Source organism: Molothrus ater, chromosome 13, assembly GCF_012460135.2.
Source record: "Molothrus ater isolate BHLD 08-10-18 breed brown headed cowbird chromosome 13, BPBGC_Mater_1.1, whole genome shotgun sequence".
Lineage (NCBI taxonomy): Eukaryota > Metazoa > Chordata > Aves > Passeriformes > Icteridae > Molothrus > Molothrus ater.
The window spans coordinates 6,004,854-6,030,380 of record NC_050490.2 but is presented as its reverse complement, the minus strand read 5'-3'; the positions used below and the strand labels follow the sequence as shown (position 1 = coordinate 6,030,380).

The following is a 25,527-nucleotide window of genomic DNA, read 5'->3' as shown; positions in this document are numbered from 1 at the left end:
TCCAGCAGCAAGGCAGCTCTCCAGCTCATGAGCTCATGCACAGCCCCACAGCTCTAATTCCTAAAGCACTCTGCATAAGGAGCAGAGCACAGCTCAGGATGCTGAATTTCCCTTTGCATCTGCACACCTGCACATCCAGGCTAGAGGGGCTCACACAGACACATCTCCATCCTGTTCCTGAAACTTCCTACCCAGCAGTTCACCTGAGATTATTTCCATGAATTCTTATTAAATGTATTCAATTTATATCCTACTTAATTCTGTGAAAGTTTAAGACCCAAAACCCTTGCATCCTAAGGATAAATATCTTATATGCCACAGAAATCTTGATCTATGAAGTTTAAAGAATATTAGCATTTTTATTTTTTTAATTACTTCCTATGTCCCAAAATATCTTGCTGACCTGGCCCTTCAGTGCCTGCTTACTTGCACCAGCCCTGGGCTGGGATGTCTAACATTTGGGAAGGTCACCCCACTGCAGAACAGCTTCCTGTGTTATGGACTGATTAAAGACACAGACTGTGTTACATGAACTGTGGCCAAAGCCCAGTAAGGTACACTAATGCAATTACTGCTTTTCCTGAGGTCTCTCTATGTGGGATATAAGTGCAGGGGCCTCTTGGGAGGCAGACTTCCACAGAAAAGATTACCATGAATAATCCTAGAAAAAGGTCTTTCAGGAAACAACATATTACTTATTTGTCCTCGTGCCAGCTCTGTCTCAAAAACTGACAAGAGGCAATAGCCTCAGAAGCAATGGGCCTGAATGCAGTTCACAGAAAAAGAAACACAGAAGAATGAGTTCACAGCCAAACAGGAACATTAATAAAGTATCCCTTTGATAATAGCAGGACATGCCTATAATACCCATGTTTTCACAACCACTTGAATCTTATCTCAAGAGATCCAATATCCCAGGCAGTAGAAATATCCTTTTGAAACTCGGATTTGTTCTTAACAACACAGTCTTTTCTTCTTTGAAAACCTAACACCTGCTCTCCAATCTGTATTTGTAATTCAGGCCCCTGTCCTGGTGGTTCTGCTGTAACAGAGAGCAGAGGGATCGCCTCTGGCATGTACAAGAATATCAATCTTGCTAATATGATTAGAAGCAGCTGTGAAGACAAATGTATACAGATTTTAAGCTGTCTGTGGTGTAGGTGCATGTAGCAGTTGCCAACATACACAAATCCTCAGGCCATCATCTTCTCCCTGCAGTTGATGCCCGTGCTAACTGGATATAGAACACGTGCTGCTTTCACTTGGCCTTCCAAATTCAATATGCAGCACTAACTGTGACCAATGGCCAATATAAACAGGTGGTCTGATCAGCAAAATTCCCACTTTCATGTGAATGCAATAAATATTTCAATAAGTATTTACTGAAATATCAGGCCAAATTACTGCAAATTGCAACAATTTAGTGAATTATTCAATAATTTAAATGCTGCAATAAACACCTTAATATGTATTGCAGTATAGTTTCGTAAATCATAAACTGACCAACATCTAGAATATATTGTATGTGCTATACAAACATGCAGCACCTCCTTCATATACAAACACTACACAAGCTGGCATACACATAATTCCTCAATTAAATGGTGGGGAGGGATTTACCAGTGCATAAATAAGACTAACTGCTTAGGTTTAGACACATGGTTTTAAAATCTGTTTGTGCACATTTCAGTGAACTAAAAAACATATTTCAGTTCTAACTACTGGTAACTGTTTGTCCCTTTGTAAACACTCCTGTCATGCAAATGAATCTCAAATAAAAAGATTTATTAGAGGCACACTTCATCAGAAATAATATCAACATGTAAGAATAAAAGTAAAATTTAATTTGTGTGAACAGTTTTGTCTGCATGCATTAGGCAGCATCCATGAAACTTGACAAGTCAGCCTGATTTTGAATTTCAAAATATTTTTTAAGGCCTTGACCATACTTTTATTATGATTTGAATTTTGCAGGTCTTCACTGTCAACCCATCACTCCTATTATTCCACTTGGAATGCAACATATGTTATCCTCAAGTACTGAAGTAATTTTCGTGGCAGTAGCAGCAAAAATACAGAATTACTGCTACTATTGGATAAGCCAGAGCTGACTTCACAGAACAGTGTGTATCAGAAAAAGGGCCAAAAGCAATCCTGTATTAAAAGACCATTCCTATCCCCAAAATTTCCTGCAGAACAATGCTAAATGTAGCTGGAGATTGAGATCTTGCCCCGGGCTGTGCAGTGAGGGCAGGCATAGCTTCACGTACAGCACCAGGATCCCATTTCCTCTGTCTCAGCCCATGGGGCTGGTGCCAAGCGTGTTTATTGATGAATTCCCCACGCTCTGCAGCAGGCTGCACATGAACAACATTTTCAACCTAAACACAACCCACTAAAACTTCATACAGCTGAGGTTTGTTCTCCTCATAGACTGCTCTAAGAAATGTTATGTTTTGCTGTGATTGTAAACCAGGTAATGGTGAAATGCACTTGGGCTGGGCTGTACAAACATGCAGGAAGCTGAGCCTGCCCAATTTACCTGTGAGAATGAGCACATTAGCTCCAGGATTGCCTTTGGATTTGAAACAGGGAAGACTAAGGGATTGTCCATATAAAAGAAGGATAAATCACAGAGAACAGGGAGGGAAGAAATTCAATATACCAAGCAAAAAATAATCCTTATTGCTCTGCAGTATCAGATCTAACCATGGTGCTAGAAAACCAACATTCATCAAAAAAAAGCTTATAAACAGTCACTAGAGAAAGCTAGATTATTCTAAAGTCTCAGACTGTCTTTTCATAAACGATGAAAGAAATAACTAGACTTTCCTTCCAATTATTTTTAAGCTAAACATATATGGTATAAGTGACAGTCATGCATAAACATCTGAAAATACTGTAACTATCCAATAAAGGATTAAGAATGTTCAGTAAAGCTGATATGGGTTTTGGATTAAGATCAAAATGAAACCCTCAAAACGAAGCCCAGAACCTAACTAATTAAAAGAAAAAGCAAACACTTGACAGCAAGATTGTTAAATAATTGAAAACCCTCTCAAGGAGAATTAAGACCTTTTAAACTCAGAATAGCAAGTTCTAAATACATCATGAAACTAAAACTGGACAAATTAGGCTGTAATCAGCATGTCTTTTTACTCTTTTCCCTACTAATGTTCTGTATGTTCATTGAGATAAAATCACTGGGTTTTATTCTCTGTGTTTGGCTGCTGAGATTCAGGTTTGATTAATGGACAAGCACTGGAGTCATCTCCATGGCAACAGCTGCTCCTGGGGTGAGAAACAGCAGCCCTGCAGCAGCTGCTCAGGGAGCAGATCCTCTTCTCAAACAGGCTGGCCTTGGGCTAAGGGGAAGCAGGGTTTAAAAAGGATCCTCCTCTCCTCCTCTGACCTGCTTTAACTGCCAGTCAGTCCCAGCTGGAGCTGGCCCAGCAGAGCCAGGCACCTTCCTGAATCAAACTCCATCACCTACACCACAACTGAATTGGTCAGTCTGAGTGCAGACAGATGTAACCATGCTGTATAAAACCAAGGAATGGGAAGCTGGCTGGTATTTCTGCTTTCCCCTGACAGTTTCTGTTCAGAATCAGGCTTTTCTTCTATTCAAACGACTTGGCCATGTGCAAGAATCTCTTTGATATATTGTATTTCATATATTGTATTTTCAGCATATTTTTCCATCTAGTTACAAACACAGTGGAGTCATCCAACTGATATTTTTCCCATTTTTTCAAAATTTTTAATTTCGTGAAAACTGAGTATTTCCTCACAATGTTGTTTTGCTGAAAATTAAGACAGCGATGTCAAAATCATTTTCACTTTCTCATTTCACTTCAATGCTGAAACACCTTAATACACTGAAAATTAAAATAATTTTACATCCTAATAATACTACAATTTTATATATATATTTATGTTTTGACAATACTGATCCCAAATAATTTGATCCTTAAAAATGTTTTGTATTCCTGGAACATTTTTCCATTTTCAGTTTTTGTTCAGAGTTGGAATGAACACAAGTAGTCAAAATGTTAACACTGCAACAACACAATGCAACCCGCTCTCTAAGACACACAGAGCAATCAAACAATAAATTACATTACAACTCATGTAATTTTTACATAAACAATTTTGACATAAACAATGCCCTGTTTGTTTCAGGACGCTTTGGCTCTTGTCAGTAATGTTAAAGCACCTCATTTGCATTACAGAAAACCCAAGAGATATAGAGGGCATTTGAAACTGAACTTTACACAGAAAGATTAACTAACTTTCTCACTGCTAGATAGGAAACTTGTGCAAGCCTGAAACGCAGCTCTGCACCCACCCTGCCTTCCCTGGGGATCCCAGTCCCAGTGCCTAATGCCACATCCCCACCAGTCCTACTCCCAGCTCAGGGCCAGCAGCACTGTCTGCCTTTCACCAGATCTGCATTTGGTGCATTATTTATAATTTTACTACTTCAGTTGATCAAAGTAATGGACTAGATGTTGACTTTTCAGATGTTTTGGCAGCATAGTTGGAGGAACTTGAAATTATTAAGCAGATGTTCTGTGCCATAACTGGGGGCTTGTTTTGCTCTAATGAGATGCAGTATTTGTTACAATGAAGGAAATTGCTTGTGGATTTGCTATAATGCATTTTACATACATGGGGTTACATTTATACTGGAGCAATGAAAAGAAAATACAGTAAAAGTCTACATTACTTTTCAGGTCTGATGATGTCACCAGACTCATATTATTACATCTGAAAAAAGATCAAGCTCGACTTTTTGAGGTCTGTTTCTGTTTTTATACTTGATATTCACCTCAGTGGTGAAATGGGTCCAAACAGTTTGAATCTTTGTGATCTCTCTCCAGAGGAATCACAGTACTACTGCAGCAGAACCAACCAGAGTAGGCTGCACCTCAGTGTTTTTAGGCCTCTGACCAAAATTATGCAGAAGCAGATCTCCTCCCTTTGTAGATATATGAGCAAATTTAATGCACGGTTTCTCTGGCTCTTTCAAATTCAATTTTAAATTTGTGGTGTTTGGATTTAAATTCAGAGTCACATAGTGCAATATGGAAAGTAAATTAACAAATTCACAAGTTGACTAGGTGGACAAATGCCAGAGATTTGTATCAATCTGGGTGTAAGAGTGAGGACTGATCCAGAAAAACATTAACAAGAATCGTCTGTCCTTTGTAAAAGACCTCAAACTGTGGCTTAGATATTTATTATGCACCACGCTTATAAAACTTCCAAGATGTCTAATGGAAACAGAGCACAATAGAAGCCAGTTCTGCTTTTCATTTTATATACTACCACTGGGAATCTCTTTCTTCTGATGTTCATCCATATTGTAAGTTTTTTCTTCACAGTGGGTAAGAGTTTCCTTGCTTTGAAATAGCAATTCATCATAGCAAGAAGGAATATTGAGCATATATAAATGCCAGTCCAACTACTTATACTGTCTAAATTGGCAAAATCATTTAATTCCCTTCATAACACTCAGCACTACCAAGTAACTCTATCAAAACACTAACAGAACACTCCAGAGACACAGAAATGCCAATATTTAATTAATTATGTGCAACAGGCACCCACATTCCTACTAATATGTAGCCTCATTTTTCTAGCAAACAGTAACACCAGTGAGAGCTGTGACTCTGCTCCTTTAGAAAGCCTGTGAGATGAAGGAGGAAATTGTCCATCTGAGGGCTCTTAAACGAAAGCCACATTAAAAAATACACTGCAATCCTTAATCCTTTTGAACCCTGTGTAGAAGGTTATCTTTACAACATCTCATCCCTTGCCCCTCTTATAATCCTGCACAGCGACTCCAAACTAAGCCTGGCTCAGTGAGTCTCAGCCCTGAGCTGCAGCCACAGGCACTAAGCTTGGCTTTCCTACACACAAACCATCAAATCTTCTCCCCACAGCCAGTGGTTTTATCAGAACAGGAGAGGCTTAAACAAACAACTTTACCTTGTGTTTGTCCCAGGCCAGAGCAGGGACAACCTGCAGGCAGGGCTGAGCCTGCAGCAGTGGGTGGGTGCTGGGACAGCCCCTCCACAACAGCCTGGAAACGGCTGCACCTGTGATCAGAGCCACACCTGAGGCAGCCTGGATCTCTCCCTTTGGGCAAAAACTGCTCATGATTTAAGTGCCCTACACCATGCTTCAATGTCAAATATCAGTAAGCCACCAAGGAGGAAAACACAGTAGTAGCAGCCTGCCAGATCTGAAACCTAACAAATTCTAGACTCCAGCAGGCTCCCTAAAATTCTCAACCACAATTTCTGACCTGTGACCTTGCACCACACTGCTGTTGGTAACTATGACCAAAGGCTTTGGCCACACTTTAGACTGACCCAAAACTTAGTTTCAAAACTGAGAGGTATTTAGAATGCTAAACAGGTAAAATCCACAAATTTTAGTGGAACCAGAACTATATATCTACCATTTCAGTATATGTAGGTGTTAATTTCTGAAACCTGTATTATGCCATAGAAATTACATTAAGAAAATAGAATTTTACACCTAAATTTTCTGGAAAGTGTAAGTTCTACTACTGACAGCATGCGTAATGAATTTTTGAGTACACAAATGGAAACTATGAACATAAATGTTTAGATTCACATTTGAGTCTCTCTGAAGTTATTGCTTTTTTTCATATTAGCTGAGACTGGAACAGGCTCAAAATGAACAAACTGTAAGTGAAAAGTATCTTAATATGTAATTCTTTCAATATAATGTAACATACTCAGAAGAAATCAGTCCTCCAAAGGAGATGGGAAAGTCTCTGTTTACTAAGACCCCTTTTATAGTTCATTTCTCCATTTCTCCATTACTTCAGTGCTTGGAGCTCTTTAGAACTAGAACTTCTGCACACTAGAAATACATGTACTATTTTACCTTTTTAGGACAATTGTCAGTACTTTAAAAGTTCAATAGAATAAATGTTTCGTTTCTAGTCACCATTTTAATTACTCAGGAACACAGCAAAACAAAAGAGAGACATTTTGGGGAGGGGTAAATCAGGAAAGTACTTTGGTCTCTGAGATGATCCTAAAGCCCTTCTTTGTGTACCTGTAACTTGTTGACAGAATGAAAGAAGAGTCTGAATCTCATGTTTATGTCACTTTTTTCCGAGTCCCTGCTCATACACCCACCCAAGAGAACCATGCCCAATTCAGCTCCCTGAACCTTTGAGCAGAATAGAGGCTGCAGGTGCACTCTTTGAACTCATCATTTTCAAAGAAACTGTGAAAATTTCTAGTGAGTTCCCTAGCCTCCATGGAATTATGTGCATACCAATTCTCTGAAAACAAAGAAATCTGGATATTATCAGCATGCAACAAAGTTTTTCAGGATCAGACTTCAGTTCCGTTCACTTTTTTAGTTACATGTGGAATTTTCTTCTAAATTACCTCATCCAAAAGCCATTGAAGCGAATGGGAAAAACTCATGCTGACCTGAACAATTCTTATACCATTAGGACCTATAAAAAGTTATATTTATATTGCTTTTCTTTAACTTCAGCAGCAACCTGACTGGGAGCTCTGCAGCCTGCTACACACACAGCACCACATTAGGACAATTGCTCTTGGCTGGAACAGATAAAATGTGAAAGCTTTTCTGAAATCAAACACATGGAAGATACTATGAAACTATTGAAAACCTTTTGAAATGCATAATTGAACCAACAAAAACCATTTCCACACATTAACTGAGGCAAAGATAGCGTATTCACTTGATTTTTGAAACTGCAAATAGTAAAAGAAATGTGCTGAATTGTACAAGGAATGTGTTGAATAAATATTTCATGCATTTAACAACAAAAATGGAACATGTCTTGATAATCCTTTGCTTAACTGCTGCCCTGTTTATTCAATACTCCCCAAAGTTAACGCATAACACGTTAAAATGACTACACAGTCTTAACCATGCAGCTCCATTGTATTCTCCAGACTATTTCATAAATTTGGGAGATAGAGCAGGATCACTGGGGTTCATGCAAGCAGTGCACACCTGCAGAACACTGTGACCCCCAAGTTTGCCCCCATTCTTGTCATCGTACTATAAGGAAGGGTTGTGCAGATCTGCCTGACAAGGACTCCTAGGACTACAAACATGGAACTCATATAAAATAATTTCCTTGTGAAGCTGTAAAATACATCTACTCAGAGCATCTGATCCTGCATGGCTCTGCTACAAAAGGAATCTATAACCAAACAGAACAGATTTAGGAGAATTCAGACTCAGACTCATTTTTTGTATCCCCAGAGGTGCAGGAATAAGGACAGGATGCCTTCTTTTCATTGGTGTTTTGCTATAAAGAATTCAAAGGAAGTTAAAAGTTGATTCAACAGCAAAGGCAAATTTTTTGAGTGAAATTTTGTTTCTGAAGCTTAATGGAGGACTTTTCCCATGGACAATAGGAGTCAGTAGACAATACCAGCAAACAAGACTAAAGCATCCCAAATCCAAATCTCAGCACTCATTATGCAATAACAGTTACTGGGACACAGTAACCATCCACTGCAGAGTGGGAGAAATAACACAGTCAGCATCTTCATTTGTCCCCATTCTCTCCCTTATCTTGTGAAATGGAGATTCCAAAAAGAGTTTTTTAATTCTTCAGTGGGTAGGACTGCAGGTTGCCACATAACCTTTGGGAGAACTGAGAGAAAAGAGATAATGCTGATTATCTTTATTTCTTATTCCTACATGGCAGAGGTTTTGCTGCTGAGAAAGCTGTGCTTGGTCCAAAGCAGAGGGCTCAGAAAAGATAGAGACAAACCCCCTGGAACTGCCAGGGCAGGTTCAATTAAGTTCTCAGTGCATGTTAATTTAAAGCAACCTTGCTCAATGCTAATTTTCACTCCTGGATAATCACATTCATAACCACACCCTCGATCCCGCCTCTGTTTCCAGGGTATTCTCTTGCCCACCTTTACACAACTCAGACTCTCCCCAAATCAAAGGGATCCAAATCCTCAGCTGTCCACTTGCAGCAAGTTTTAGGCTGCTCTGCACAGCCACTGGACACAATGAAGCTATGTGAGAAGCACAGACAGATAAGGGCTGGGACAGATTGATTACATGAGCTCATACATTGTTGACTCCTGTAGCCCCACTTATTACAGACTTTGCCTGACAACCAAGTCAGAGATTGACAAAGTTGTGCTAAAGTTACTAAATACTTAATACCAATAGCTTGTGTTTTGTGGATCAAAGCATTCCATTGATTCCATTTTATGGGGTAGAGGTCTTGGGTTTTAATTCATTTCTGAATATTGGATGTCTGCATCTTGTTTCAAGGGACACTAATCGATAAAACAGACAAATTTCATCAAAGTATCTGTACCACTCACTGCTACACATGCTTTGCAAATAACAAATCTTCCTTCTACATTCTGTTCCAGCCTAAGAATCTTCAGTACCACACAATCTGGATACAATTTTGTTTCTACATCTGAGCCCGAAAGCCACAACATCTGCCCTTAACTTTCTGCTCCAACCAAAAGAACTAAAAAGTGTGCTTCGAAATGAGGGCATCCTTCTGCCTGGGACATTTCCCCAACTCACAATTAATGCAACTGGACAGGCCAGATATTCTAAAATGCACCAGTAAATATTGGTCACCTGGACAGAGAGGGCAGTGTCTCTTACAGCAAACCTAGGCTACATTTATCTAAGGCCTGTAAGAACAGGACAGATGTGACCTGCCTGCTTTCTCTCACTTCCCTGTCTTACAGATACATTCTGTTTAGATGGTTTACCTTCCATTGCACTTCAGAGTGTCTTGAATTTACAGCTGAATGACAACATTTGATGGATGTAATTTACCATTTTCCTAACGGCACTAATAACCATTTCCAATTCTTGAGGTTCATCCAGGTGTCCATCTATAAACACTCACTTCTTGCTCTCACCACTCTTTAACCCACTTTCCCCTCCAAAGAGCAAGTAGAAAAGTGAAGAAATTCAAGTATGCACAATGAATTAAAACATTACATGTGGTGCATATGATCTACTACAGGGAAATGGCTCATTTCAGTCACCAGAGTATGGTGGGCCCTGCTTAAAATAGTACACTTAAAAAATACATATGCATTATTAATTATTGTAACAAATCTCAGAATCAAAGGTAAAATCCAGGCTATACTATCACTAAGCTTCTTACAAATGCAAATCAAAATATGTATATTAATAAAATTATACAGAAAAAGTAACTATAAAAGGTAAGTTACCATGTGGAAGCACTAGGTTTCCATATACATAAATATCTCAGCAATTTTTTTTATTAAAGGTTTCTATAGAAGTAGTTACATATTTCAGTAATACACAGGATATTTACAATTTCCAGGTCAAGCTCAACACAACAGATGTTCAGGAAGCAGATTTATAGATGAAGTCAAAGAAATGCCTCAGATACTTTACCACAACCATACTTATAAAAATGCAAACTTCCATGTGCTTTCTCTTGTGATCCATTCACAAACCAGCAATAAATAAAGGGGAAAACAGGGACACAGCATAAGTGAGCTTCTTGTTCTGCATTTGAATGAATTCTAGTCTCATAAGTGAGCAATATTTCAAACACATTTCAGTTAAAAGTGAAATAGGATGTTCAGTAATGTGTGGAAAATGGGTATTTCACTGCCTCACAAAGGATTTCCACTGAGTCTGAAGGAAATCAGGGATCATATTCCATGAGAATTCAAGAGGGATTTTATGCCTATAGTGCCTAAACTCTTGTCAGTAATTACAGGTATGTGCTTCAGGAAGTCTTGTATCTATCATTATGGAAGCAGGCACTGTTGGAGTTGTAACTAATCATTAGAAATAAACACTATCTACTTGTTACATTTCAAGTCTCCCAAAACTGTCTGATGCCTCACTGATGAATCTGTCTGCCTACAGCATTTCACATAAAAAAGGAGAAGCAAAACCAAACTGTCTTAGGAAATAAAGTGCATGCAATTAAAGGACATGCACTGTAAAGAACAACTAGCCACAGACTGGAATAGAAGCAATCAGAAATTTCTAACAGGTGGAGGCAAAAGAGAAGCAGAGAAGTATGGTCTGCTGCAATGAGAAATGAAGACTTCAAGCAGCTGCCTCATTGAATATAATAACTTGCAGCTGGGTGAACTGCAGCACAGCTGGATTATTTCTAGAGATACTGTGTACAGATTCCCAGTATATATGCATATATACATATATAGTTGCAAGATATATGTATATCTGTATGTTCACTAACGAGAAGTAAGTTACTTGAGAAAGTATAAATATAACAGTAAGATGACTTCTTGTCCTCTGCATGAAAACATTAGGCTGTCCAAGAATTGCACTCAAAGCTGAGAGAATGCAGCTCAGCACAGCCTCTCCTGAGCCCCAAGGAGCTGGCAGTCACAAATCAGGGAAGGCCAGGCATTCATAAACTGGGGCTCAGTTATCTTTGGGTCTCAAGGACTGCACTGCCAAGGATCACAGGCACTCAGGAAACACACACCAGGACCCACCTTCCTGACCATACACAACGATCAATTCTCTGAGTACTCTAAACTGAAGTTCCACTTCCAGCTAACATAAACAGATGACACAAATGTTAGATTTCTCCATATATATCAACCTACATAGTGTTTCTAGAATGGTTTTGTACCAAGATGTAATGAGCTGCAGCAATGGACACTGAACTAATAATGTGCATAGAAACAATATATATCTACAATTTGTTTATAAACATATCTTACAATTTTAAGAGGAGAGAAAAAACCCCACACTAAACCTCTGAATACAAGCATAATATATTCAGGCTTGGCCTTGGAACATCTTTCTGCTATTCCACCACTGAACGGAAAATACTCCACAAACACCTTATTGATGAGACTTTAGAAATGAATAAATGCTCTCCTCTCAAGCCCTTATACCCTTATGGTCTGCACAAAGCCCAGGCCACTGAGCTACAACCTCCCAAGCCTGAAACACCAGCACAGAGCAGCTCTGTGCCTACAGCTGGCTGTCCAGGATCCACAAGTGGCTTCTGCACTGTCCTGGTAACTGCACTCTCTGTACCAGCCCTCAAACCAGCCCTCTCTGGCCCCTGGCTACTCCAAGTGCTTGATGCTACATGCACCTCACAGCACCTGAGCAAGATTTTACACAGATCTTAGGCTTTTCTTCCATTTTATTAATGAGACCTCATTCACTGTCTTCAGTGTCACCAACTGCCAGCAGACTCAAGAAGTTGCTAAGAAACTTTAATATCTTGAGTTGGGCCACTACATTCTGATGTGTTAGAAGCAGCCATTTTGTCATTCAAAATGAGTGACAACTGTTAAAAATCCAGCAAGAAAAAAACTAAAAATCAATAAACGCTGCAGCTTTGCATTACTCTTCAGTCTCCATCTTAATACCCAAACTGATTCATACTAAATCCTAAATACCTCTTGTCTGACACAAAGTATTGAAGTTGCAGAATTTACTAGACACTGGTGGAAGCTATAAATTTCATTTTCTTCAGAGCTTATATTTATCCCAGCTGTAGCAGGCAGACATCTCTAGCTAGAAGTCAGGTTACTAAAAGGTACTTTAAGACAAAAGTGAACTGATAAATGATTTTACAGCATGTACAGATTTACCCGTACTGTGAGTTCTCCTCTGAACACAGCACAGTCTTCAGGACGGAGTACTGACCTGAGTGTCATTTTAGAGAAAAGAGTTCCATTGAAGTTCAGCGTGAAAAACCACGCTGACCAAATATCCCTCCATTCATTCAATGCTTGGATTCTGATATATTTCAAGTAAAGAAAAGCCAGCTGAAACTGCCTCCTGGCCTGTCACAAGGCTGGGTGCTGATTCCTGGCCCTGTCAGCCTCTTTTGCCCCAGCTGACTTTCAATCACTCTTTGTGGTGCCCATCAGTAGTCAGGTCTGGCAACAACAACACTGGGGGACACTGGGGACACATTTTTCCCCCCACAGAAAATGCAGCAGTGACATCAGTGCCATTTGACACACCCTGCTTTCAGCTACAGGAATTCTCATTCCAGCTGAAACTCAGCCTGACTCCCACTCTGCTCCCAGGAGCAACGCGGTATTCCAGGCTCTGTACCAACCCCTGGCTCCCAGCACCAAGCACAACAGGGAGGTCACAGCAGCAAGCCAGGCATCCCAAGGAGGGATGGAAGAAAGGCTGCCAGGCCTTGCAGAGCTCCTGCTGCCAGCCAGAGCCCGCTGTGCCCGGAGCAGGCGAAGGAGCAGCACCCGGAGCACCCAGCGGGGACGGGGCCGCTGAGGGGACGGACGGGGCCGCTCCGGGGACGGACGGGGCCGCTGAGGGGACGGCCGGGGCCGCTCCGGGAATGGACGGGGCCGCTGAGGGGACGGACGGGGCCGCTCCGGGAATGGACGGGGCCGCTCCGGGGACGGACGGGGCCGCTCCGTTCCCGCTCCGCGCAGCCCTCCGGCCTCCAGGCCTGGCTGCCAGCAGCCGCTCTTCAGCTGCTCCCGAGATCTGAGCGTGGCTCCGCTCCTAGAAACTCGGCCGGCTTCATGCAGCACTTTGAGCCAAAGACATCCTGACTCTACCGAGTGGAACTGAATCAAGTGTACAGACAGCGCTGGGATGATCCCCGAGCCACGTCCCCGCTCCTGCTATTGCCTCCAGAGCCAGCATGCAGCCAGCCCCAACACAAGGCACAGCTGCACACGTAAAATCACACACACATTGGGAACAGCCAGGATTCCTGGGGAGTAAATGGCCTGCTCTGCAAACAAGTGCAGTCACCTGAAAGGGGAGCTCTGAAACTAGAGCTGATTTATATACAACAAAAAAGCAAACCAAAATATCATTTGGAGGCTATGCTTGGTCAAATATGCATTTTAGAAAACTTTCCATTAAAAAGTCACTGTAAAATAACAAAACAAAAAAATAACCAGAATAATTTCCATTTAAACTTAACATTTCCCTTACTTTGAGGGAAGAGCCTCTGACTTTCAGTGGACCAAGCTCTGATTTGCAAAAAAACTCTATCTTTCTCTAAGAAAATGAAATTGCTCAAACCTTGCAGTATTTTTCTCCTTGTAAATTCCTTCACTTAGAAGGAAGAGAAAAGCCAAGTCCCCAAAGAACACATTTTTTGCTCTTTCAAGTTTTACGCACTTGGGGGGCAGCCCTGACTGGTCACCATCCTGAAGAGCAACTGGGCCAGTGAAGCCCAGCGTCCCTGCAGGACCCTGCAGAGATCAGAGCTCACGGTGCCTGTGCCTGCACAGGTGTAACAGAAACCCAGGGCTGGCTGGGACTGCTGCTTAAAAGGCTGTTTATTACACATACCTGGCTGACATTTTCAAACAGAAGTCAAAGCAAGAGGGTCTGCAGCTGACCAGGATTTTTTGCAGTTGTTCATTTGAGAATACTGCATTTGACAATGAATTTTGGATTTATGAGACTATCCAGGTATCCCCCTGAAGACAAAATATCAGGCACAGGTTCTCCTAAGAGGACTTTATTCCATATTTAACCTTACAGAGAATTTCTGACAAAAAAGTCTGCAGCTGTCCCCCTCCTTTCAACAAATGCAGCCTTTTTTCACTAAGAGAGACTCCTGTGGCTACATCCCCACAGTTACCCTTTTCAATCCACCAATAGGTTCTCTCTTTTCAATAGATTCTTTTACCCAGCCATCAAAAGGTTATGAATTTTTCATCACAATTGAAAAGGAAAGTTAAGTGAACTTAATACTTCAAATTAAAAGAGTTCAATTATCAGTATGATTAAAACATTCATTATTTCTTTAGAGTTAAACTTCCTTACAGGTGTTATGGTTACATCACTGTGATGTTGTCCCTCTGCCACAACTGGATCCTTCTTCTCAAATCCTGCCTTTAAAGTCATCATGTGCTATTGGTTCTCACACACAAACAAGGTTTTTCATTAAATACTCTACATTCATAGGGTTTATAGTCCTTCTAATATGACTTTTTTAATAAAGACATAAGTTTCTGTTGGAGCAGCAGATAAAATGGGTTAGAAATGCAGCTGCACCAATCTGAATGAGGGAGAAATAAAAATATGCATTTTTTGAAAAAACAACAATAATCACACTTAACTCACCACCAAGACAGTGCTGTAAATTACAGTTTAACTGCCCTTCTTAATCCAGTATAAACATTAGGAGCAAGCTGTGCTATGCAGGGGAGGGAAAAAGAAATGATCATGGCATGTTCTAGATCCCCTGATTCATCCTTCCTGGCAAAAGATGGAGAGAGTCAAAGCTGCTGTGTAGGAAGCAAGGAGAGAGAGGTGGGCTGAGCTGCCTCAGCACTGCCTGGGACTTCTCAGCTGGGGTTTGAAAAGGGCTGCATCAAAGCTAATACATCATAACTCTTCAGGGCCACCTTTAGAAGCAGTGCTGCCTGCAGAATGTGCCTTCAGCCGTGTTGCATGCTGGGGTACCTGGCTTCTTGCTCTGCCTGAATGCATGGTACAGAGTGCCAGAGTTGTACAGCTCTGAAACTTCCTTTTCACAAAGCCAAACGTGGCTTTAACTAGAAACAGCATACACTGAATGCTCATAATTGGAGATAAAGAGGTGCAGCTCTGCCACTCCTCACTTTGCTCACAGTAGATAAGAGCAGGACTGAGACATGGCTAATTTGAAACAACCATTATCAGATCTACCTGAGTGTCATCTGCACTGACTCATGTTCAGCTGTAAAAATAGGTAACATCAGCTGTGATGGCTCCCAGTAAGTAAAAATCACATCTGCCTTTCCAAAACACAATCTGTATAATAATGCAAAACCAAGTTGTTTTCCCTTACCTTCTGCAAAAGGTTCCCATTCATAAAATCGACCCATAAATGGCTTGTTATTGTATGATGCACACTGTACCTCTCTAATATTCCTGCTGCTTTCAGGACACATCTGTTTAGATTAAAAAAAAAAAAAAAGTAGCATTATAATCAACAGCGAAGTTAAGCCTTCATATTAATGAATTTTAGAAGGTTAGTGAAGGCATTGCAAAATTCTAATCCAGATGAATGATATAAACATCAGGAGACCTCTTAAAAACAGGTAACAAGCTGTGCTGTTAAGTAACAGTATCAGAAGTGCCTGTTGAAGAAAATTAATTTGTGAAGTTAATGGAGCAACAGTTTTATTAAAAAAAAATAAGGTTCTATTGAGCTGTCATCTTCCTCAGCAACAGCACAACACTTCAAGATAAATTCAATATTAGATTAGAACTACTTCCTTGTCACAACAGCTTCACATTTTTCATTATTAACTTTTTGGGCTCAGATTCAACAGAGTTGAAACACTCAACGTGCATGCTTCCATAACTTATTAAAAGTTGACCACAGCAGCTTCTTATTCTCATCCTATGCTTCCATACCATATTTCCACTTTTCCTTTTGTATTTCTACATGCTGCTATTACAGTCACTGCATGACTTTGCATTTCAAGTCATGCCTTCAGATCCTGAGCTCTTGAAACTCAGGAGTTGGTGTAGGAGTTTTGCGACTAAAGAGCTGCTGCTGTACAAGCACGTGTGCACACACAGGTATTGAGGCAGGGCAGGTGTTACAGATGGAAGTGGCATCCTCCCTTAGCTCACCTGCAATGCACACCTTTGGCAGACCAGCCTTGTTTGCATGTGAAGTAGATTCCAAAAGCAAATACAAGTTAAATACTTAATGACTTTGTTCTGCGGGAATCCTCACTGCAGTTACAGCAGAAGTTGACTCTGTGTGTGGGCACATGCAAAGGGGAGAAAGGCTTCTACTAAAGGCAGGGGGTTAATTAAAACAATTTCTATGCCTGGACAAAATAGGCAAGCTTTGGGCACAGACACAATTTTTTGCATAGCCTTTAGATAATAAAAATGACTACTAAAAATACAATTCAAAACCAGTAGAATTTGCATTAAATACTTGACTAGAACAACAGAATATTTTTTCTAGATGACAGATATCAAGGGAAAGCTGGAGATAACATTATATGAAAACAGCATGGCTAAATAACTGTGTTTTCAAAGGGAACAGAAGAGAATCACTAAGAACAACTCTTGTTGCAACTACAAGTCAGTTCTCTTATGTCTGTATAGTAGGAAAGATTGGATGTCTGCTGGGGAAGCCAGGCACATCAGAGATCCCAGAGGAGTTCTTGCTTTGTATCCACCATCTCCCTAAGATGCTTGTAACTGGATCAAAGAGATATCACAGTCAAGAGTTTTCAAGTGGGCTATAAACTGTACCAAACACATGCCCAGGGGAAGGTTCATGGACTACTTTATCTTCTACTAAAATCATGGTAACAAATCTTCTAGAATAAACACTGTTTCTGGCCAAGCAGCCATCTGTGCTTCTTCGCCCACCCTTCTGAGATCTCCAAGTACATGCAAATACTGCTTTCCTCAACAAACCCTCTAATAAAAATTTTAAAAACCACTAAATCCAAAAAAAACCAAAAACAAACAAACAGAAAGCCTTCCCTGAAAATAGGACCATGAACCACCACATTGGAAGGGTGGGACCAAAAGCCTTTCCAGTGCCAAATGCAGAAAGCAAAGCTGTATTCCCACAGCTGAAGCACAGCTCCTTCTGTGTGTGGCATCGCAATGCAGAATTTATTCACCACAACCACCATCCAAGGCAAGGAAATGTATTTTTCACAGAAACCAATTATTGCACATATCCTAAAGGTGAAGGGACAGAACCTGAGCTGGCATAAATTAAGGTCACTACCCTAAATTACAGCAGAACAAACATGAGTTTGTACCAGCCAAGAAGGCAGCCTCAAGGGTTTCTTTCTGGAATGCTTTTCCCTTTTTTTGGCACACGTTTTCTACCAGCCTATTGTGAAGTTTAGTTGCTTCTTGTTTTTCCTTTTCTGACCCTTGAGCTCATGCTCTCGTGTACCAGTATTTCTGGCTCATAAACCATTTCCTGTGCACCCTGCTCATACCAACCGCAGGCAATGTATGAGTAAAAATATCAAAATATTCATTGCTGTTGCCAACAAATAGTGACACCATCTCTTCTAAGATCCTTTTCATATAGCTACAATTTCTGTTTTTAAACTTATTGCCCACAAGACAGAGACCTCAGTGCTTTAAAGGAGGACCAAGGACAGAAAAATACACTGAACTCTGTGTGGATCAAGCAAAAATCAGAAGAACAGGCTAACTCAGAACATCCCTGCTACTTTAGAAGCCCCAGCTCAGTTGCCCTTCCTTCATTTCATTCATCAAGATTTAATTGCAATATAAAACTTTGAGGAAAAATTTGAGCAATCTGATTTGCAAAAACACTTTGCTGCTTTGTTCTTGATAGAGATTTTTAATGTCTTCTAAAATATTCTTTAGCTATGAAGTACAAGTAGGCAAAATTACTACAGTCCATGAACCACCAAGGCTTAAGAGTTACATTATACTCTATGTATATCCTAGTTAACATCTATGCACCATTTACTAGCCCCACCTAAATTGTTAATGCACAGCTGAATGCAATGACAGTTTTATGCTGCCTACAGCTCAGCCTCCCTGAAAATGAAATCCTTGAGCCTTTCTCAGAAGACCTAAGAGTGCCAGACACTGTCTCTTGGCCTCTCTGGCTTTTTAGCACTTTTGCAGGCAGAAAAGCATTAAAATAAAAAGTATGACCCGGTACAATGAAAAGTGAAGCTTCAGTATAGGGGCTCCTCTAGATCCTCATGTTTTATTTATTCCCTGAGAGTACAAGCTATTTTTACACTTCAATTTAATTACTATTTCTGTCATATCTAGCTTGACTAAAACTCCTAAAATACAGCAACAAGCTTCTGTGATGAGAAGATGGCAAGCCCATCTTCTAGTTCCAGTGTCTAACAGTTGCCCCTTCCAGAGTTCACCACGGGCCTCCCAGCTCCCAGGCAGGAGAACTGGGGCAGCCAGGACACAGCCCTGGGGCTGCAGCACCACCCCACAAGAGAACTGGGGCAGCCAGGACACAGCCCTGGGGCTGCAGGTGCTTCCCAGCATGCACAGAACTGGGGCAGGCAGGACACAGCCTGGGGCTGCAGCACCGCCCCCAGCTCTGCCAGCCAAGGGCAGTGTGCTGGAAGCAGCAGGCACATTGGCATGGCTGCAGGTGAAGAATGTTCTCTGGCTAAGCCAGACTGCTAGGATTTAAACAGCCCAGATCTCTTTCCAAAATTTCCCAGAGACTTTTGGAATGAACTTTGCTGTAATATTTAACTTACTGCGTGATTCTCCCTCGGTTTCCCCTCAGTGACATCAAGGCATTAAAATCACGCTGCCTGCTGGAGACTTGAAAACAGTGTTTTGGTAAACAAAATGTTGACTTTGAGTCAGGGTTTTGTTAATGACAGATCTGGAATTTCATTTTTTTCCCCTCAAAAACTTTGTCCGGTGATTACTAAGGGAGTTATTAAGGGAGTCCTTTTTAAACCAGATCTAGGGAGGCCAAAGCAGCAAAAAATGTACTTTGCATCTACTAAGATAAATCTCAGATTCCTTTGTGTAGAGGCAGATATAAATTATCTAGAAATACATACTCTGCTGGGAGAGGGTTTTTAAATTATTGTTCTTTCAGCTGTGCACTGTAACATTAGATACAGCATCTAGAATGCATGATTTTGTATGGTTTTAGATGATCTTTCTCCTACTTCAACTATGCTGCTTGGACAACACAATAACGTAAATTTAGCACTTGGGGCTGCACTCAGCAAAGTGCCTTCAAAGTGCTGGATATTGGTATTTTCACACAGGGTAAGGTGTCTCAGAGCTGCCCCTGCTGCATTTGCACTCAGCTGTTTCGAGGACACTTTAGCTTTTCTTGCTGTGCCTTCAGAGCGTGAGGAAATCCCCAGCAGCAGCACAGCACTGCCCTGACCAGGCAGGCAGCACTCAAGGGTCAATTTTAGAAGTGTCCCTTTGTCTTATTGGACCTCAGGCCACACTCTTGAAATGCACTGTGCCTGCTGTTGATAGAAACTTTGTACTTTGGGAACAGTGGCTTTATTTAGGCCTCAGTTTCTTCTGAAATATGCAGGTATGAAAGTCTGAGGGACAGCAACACACAGTATTCTCTTAGTCATGTCCATTCAAGTTTTCTTAAAATGACCGGCTAGTACAGTTAAAACAAAGAAACCACCCTGCTAGCTTTTTAGCTTTTGGTTAACATTTGAAAAGCACACTTTTGAACAAATCCTTGACACTTGGTTTAATTAAAGAAGTGCTGGCAAAACACCAGAAAATTATCAGTCGGCCAGCTGTGGGCTCACATCTGCCATTAGCAAAGCTGTGTCAAAGCTGTGCTGAGATAACACTTCTGGAAATGTGTAAAGGGCTGATTTGGTCCTGAAACCACCTCTACAGGCAATTAAAACATTGACTAAGATTTTTGGCAATGTTTCATTCTTATGACCTACAGTAACTGGCAAATGCTTTTTCCAAGGCCCTACATCCCTTCTTGATTCTCCAGGTTCAGACATAATTAATAATAAATATTTTCTCTGTGTGCAATACTACATGCTTAATTAAGTCGAAATAATCTAGTTGTACTCTTGCTTTCATTTTTGTAGTGGTCCTATAGAATCACATTCATCCTTTGGAATCCCAATGGAAAAACAGATCTCCGAAGAAAAATAATTTAAATACTTGTTTCTTAAACAGTAATCTGAAAATTGTTCTTTCCTTCGCAGAGCTTACTCTTAAATGTATTGCGTCCTTCAATATGCATAGTCTATAAATTCTAGTTCTTTACACAACAAGCCACCACATCTGCAGTGAACTTTGAACTTCTGCTCTGAGCTGCTGGTGTCTTGTTTCTCTGAAAGCTACAGAAGTTCCAAGTCCACGTAAGAAAGTGGAATGCATGGTCCTTCAAATGTTAATTTTCCAGCTAAGCTGTTTCTCTTTGCATAGCCAAGGACTGTGCTTCCCATATAGGTAGTACCTCAAATCAAGGCAACCTAGTTTTTTTGTTCAGCTGAACACCCACTGAAAGAGAAAAGGGATCTATTTAAAATCTGGAGACACTTATTTCCACAAAAGTTCTAACTTTATAAAATGGTGAGAGAACATAAAGACAACTGTCTGCCAACCAAGAAAAAATGTATATAAGGCATATTAAATATGTCTAGATATCTGTGGCACAAAACACCAGACACAACTCAAATGGAACTGATGCTCCTGAAAAACCAAAATGTGCAAGAAACTTGAAAATGCATGTGAAGAACAGCTCTGCAGTAAAAACAGTGCTAGCCAGCTCTGGTTACAGTGCACAGCCACAGACAGTGCTCTGAAAATGTCTGGCCTGACATGCAATGAGAATTTCCATCTGGGAATGCAGTGGTATCTGCCTAAGTTTATGAGGAAGGAGCACCTGTACTGGCAGACTCTGCACTGCCTCAAGCCATGAATTTACAGCTCCGTGTCTGCTGCAATGCAGACAAGCAGAGTAATGACAGTCCCTGTAAACTCCAGTGTGCTCCACTAACCACAGCCTCCAGGCCAGCAGAGCCCGTGGCGGCCATGGGGCACTGCAGCCCCTCTCTTCCCCCTCATTCCTTTCAAGGGCTGCCTGTCACAGATGGTAAAGAGCTCAGTTAGGTGTGTGCACAACACAAAATCAATGGACTTCTACCAGATCCCATGCAGGGAGCAATGAGCTGGTGTTTGGATCAAGGGAGATGGGCCCTGGCAGAGCCATGGGGAGCCTGCCTGCCCCAGCTACTTGTGCCTGCCACTGCCATGGGCCAGGGAACTGCTGCCCTCTCAGCCTGCAACTTGAGAATGCTTTTTTCCATCAATATTTCAGCTTTGCAACAAGAAAGTCCTCTGAATTTAACAAGAAAAGTCTTTGAAGTGCTACCCAAACCTGATCTTTATTAACTGCAATCTAGCAGACACGTAAGGCATTAATGCATAATGTGGCAAGTGCATCTATTACTGCTTTACGTTTTTTCCATCCTGTAGCACTTTACATCTGAAAATGCTGTCTGTCTAATAATGGGGAAGAAAGCTCAACCAAACAGATGGAAAAAGAAGTATTTCTGCTTAACTTCACAGGTTTGTGGCTTTTTTCTTTTTAAATTCTCACTGACAGATCCTTCTGATTAAACTGAAATAACTTATTTTATTTCAGATTTACAGCAACTTGTAAAAGATTCAAGTCCAGCTTTGGTTTTAAATAAAATCTGAGTCACTCATCCATCCCACACAAAGCATCTCCAATGATCTAATGTGCACAACTGGAAACGTTTGGAACTCCTACCTTAGGAGGGACTAATCAAGGAGCTATAATAGGAAAATTAACAGTACATTTCCTCAGCAATACCAAAAATGTGTCAAGAAAATACTCCAGTTATGTTTAATGCTAGAATTTTACAAATACTATTCCAAAAAAAACCTAAGCAACCAACCAACAAAAAAATTCTGAGAAGCAATAATTGGTTTTTATAAGATGGAAGCTGAGCAGTTAGAAAATGGAAGGCAAATGCTGGAAACAGACCATGCTGGAACAGAGCATTATCTGCTGTAAAGCAATACAAGTACATCCTGAAAGTCAGGCCTATGTCAACTCACACCTGCACACTGAAGACTGTTGCTAGTCTTTTTTGATCCAGCTAAAGACTAGATGACTGGTCTTTTTAAAGTTGGGGTTTTTTAAAATATAGTTACTACTTTACAGTCCCAAATTTATTTTAGTACCCAGGCCCCTGAGCAAAGAGCTACTTCAGTATGGAGACTGGAGTTCACACAGAATATTCCATCCATGCTCCCAAGCGAGCATCAAAAGCTTGCCATTTGCAGCAGAGATCATAACTGCTTTGTACAGCTGCTGTTCCCACTCTCAGCAGTGCTATCACTTTTCTATAGAAATATGCTGCACTAAAAAATCCCACAGATACAAGAATCCCTCCAATCACATACCTGTTTATAGAAACACTACACAGTGCTCAAGGTGCCTAAACTGCAAGCTATTGCCTCATTTAATGGGAAATCAATGAAAAGCTACTTCCATTTCACACAGTCTGGTTCAAATGAAGAATGCCTTAACATGGAAGCTTTCAGCTTCATCATCCTGTACTGTCTCACCTGCCTACCTTATTCAAATACACCTGCAAAATGCAACATGTTCTATTAGTCCTTCTCAGAAAATGGGAGGTTTATGTACTAATAGCTGCTTTCCTATACTAGCAATAGCCTTCTTTATACTAGAAATACCAACCACTCCAAAACCCTCTCTGGAAGGCACCACCAGTATCAGCTATGAAATACCCTGAGACAAACTCATGCTTGCTCCATCCTTAGTAAAGTTTACAGACTTTAAGCAAAGTTGATGTGTCTAGTCCTCATAGTTTGTAGAAAATTATGCCACTGTGCTAAAACATCTACTCTAGGGCTTCCAGCAGTATTTTATTCCATTTTTATAGAGTATTGTTCTTGGAGCTGCCTGTTCTTTCTGGGGAGCAGTTTTTATGTGACTCTCATTCTACCAGCTTCAGCAGTGGGCAGGAGTAATCCTCCAGCAGTTTTCTCTATGAAAGCCCAATCAACTTCAATGGAAACTCAATTTCATGCATTCCATTTAAATGACTGCTCTTTGTGTGGGAGGAGGCACCACCTGAATGGTTCCGGCAGGAGGACTAAAAGGTTAAGGAAGTTTCTGATTGGTATTACCACAATAATCTACTTTTTAATTAAAAATTCATGCTGCAGCAATCACAATATTTTTAGAGAATGAGCTCTAGTCTAAGTAACAACCAGACAACAGAAATGTCAATGTGGTGCTACATGAGAGAGAAACATACAGGCAAATGTAAGCTGTTACTACAACCAAGGGGAATTTGAAATGGGGACAACGTATTTTGTTCATTTTTGTTAGAAAAAATGTAAAATCTAGGATGTGGAACAATTTATTTTCCACAAAAAGTGAACACCTTTAGAGTGATGTAAATGCAACTTAAAAACAACTTTGAGCTTGGAGGAACCCAGTCTGGAAACAGAAATTGCAGCATTATTTAAATTTTAGAGTTCATGTTTCCATCAAAAATGAGTTTCTGATACAACATACACTTAACTGTTCCTGTGATATATTCTTTCCTCCTAGGTCATATACTTCAAAGAAAAAGAAAAAAGGCACTTCAAACCAACTGGCAGATACATTTGTCTTATTTTAGAACGGTTTAATATAGCTGCAGCTGGTAGCACTGTCCATTTACTGATGAGTTTGTCCAACTTTAGCCTCTCAGACTAAAACTTTCCACTCCTGTTATCATCTGTTTTAGTCTCTTTTTCTGACTGAAGCATTTCATCCCAGAACGAGTCCAAAGGAAAACAAAAGGAAGAAGTGTTTTATTTTTTCCTGTGCTCCCAATGTTCTGACTTTTTTTTTCCTAATGTAACTGCCTATTCTATTTTAATAAGTGAAATTATGTCAGCCAGGAAAGTGGGTTTTTTGTCAAGAATGCACCCTCTGCTTTTTCTATGGAAATCCACTCAAGTATAGTCAGGCCACAAGAAATTTAAAAATAATGCTGATAACGTACTTTGTACATTTCCAATCAAAACCTGTCAAAGTTCTGCATCTAACCTGGAGGAACAATCTGTTCACAAGTGTGCTCCATACCTGAGGCTCAAAGAGGCTGAGCAGCTTTCCAGCAGTTACTGGAAAGTGCTCCTGAGGTCTGTAATAGGGCAAGGACTGAAAATGAAAACATCTCTCTTCTGCTCTTAATAACCACTTGAGCCTGTTCCTAAAATGCAGGGAATAGTTTGGAAAAACAGATAAATCTGGGGACTGACATTCAAGAGATGAGGCTGGATGAGCCAGTCAGCTGAAGAAGGTACTGAGAAGAAGAAAGTGAAACTGGAAGAAACTGCAAAGAAGCAGGGAATTAAGTAGAAAGAGGAAGAGAGACTGGAGGCAGAAGAGATGGGGAGAAAAGATGAAAAATATGAGACAAGGTACTAAGGAAGTGAGAAGTGTGACTGAGGAGAAAATACAGTGGGACAGCTCCAGGCAGAGGAAGGAGCAGAGACAGGCTGTCTGTGCAGAAAGGGAGGAACAGCTGTGGTGAGAAGGACCCAAGCACGGCCCAGGGAAGCACTTCACTGCCCTGTGGTACTCTGGAGGGCAAACTCCCTGTGCCAGTGCCTCAGCTGCAATGATCTGATGAGTTCTGTGAATACTGATGCATCTCAGGATGGCATTCTGCTTTTGAAGGCTTTTTTGGTTTGTTTAAACACTATAAAGTAAGTCACAGGGCCTTAAAAGAATGTTTAATCTCAAACTGGAAGAGACTGTCCATGCAATTACTGTATCACTTGGCTCTTCCTGCCTGTGAGGGCCTGCTCTCAATTCCATGATTGCATACCATTTTCCCCATATGACCTCTGACTCATTCAGTGTGCAGAATGGACTCACTCTGGGGAATGTTTAGCTGGAGGGGTTATTTACATAATCTCTGTCTCATTCACGGTAAAACCTGGTAGGTA

At 40.7% G+C, this 25,527-nt stretch overlaps 1 protein-coding gene across 1 annotated transcript in view; it reads right to left on the bottom strand.

Moving 5' to 3' along the window:
* Positions 1-25,527, bottom strand: part of THSD4 (thrombospondin type 1 domain containing 4) — a 238,741-nt gene that overhangs the window by 153,448 nt on the left and 59,766 nt on the right. Inside the window, exon 6 of the mRNA XM_036389920.1 lies at positions 15,845-15,947. Coding sequence (XP_036245813.1) covers positions 15,845-15,947 — 103 coding nt within the window. The remainder of the gene's footprint in view (positions 1-15,844; positions 15,948-25,527) is intronic.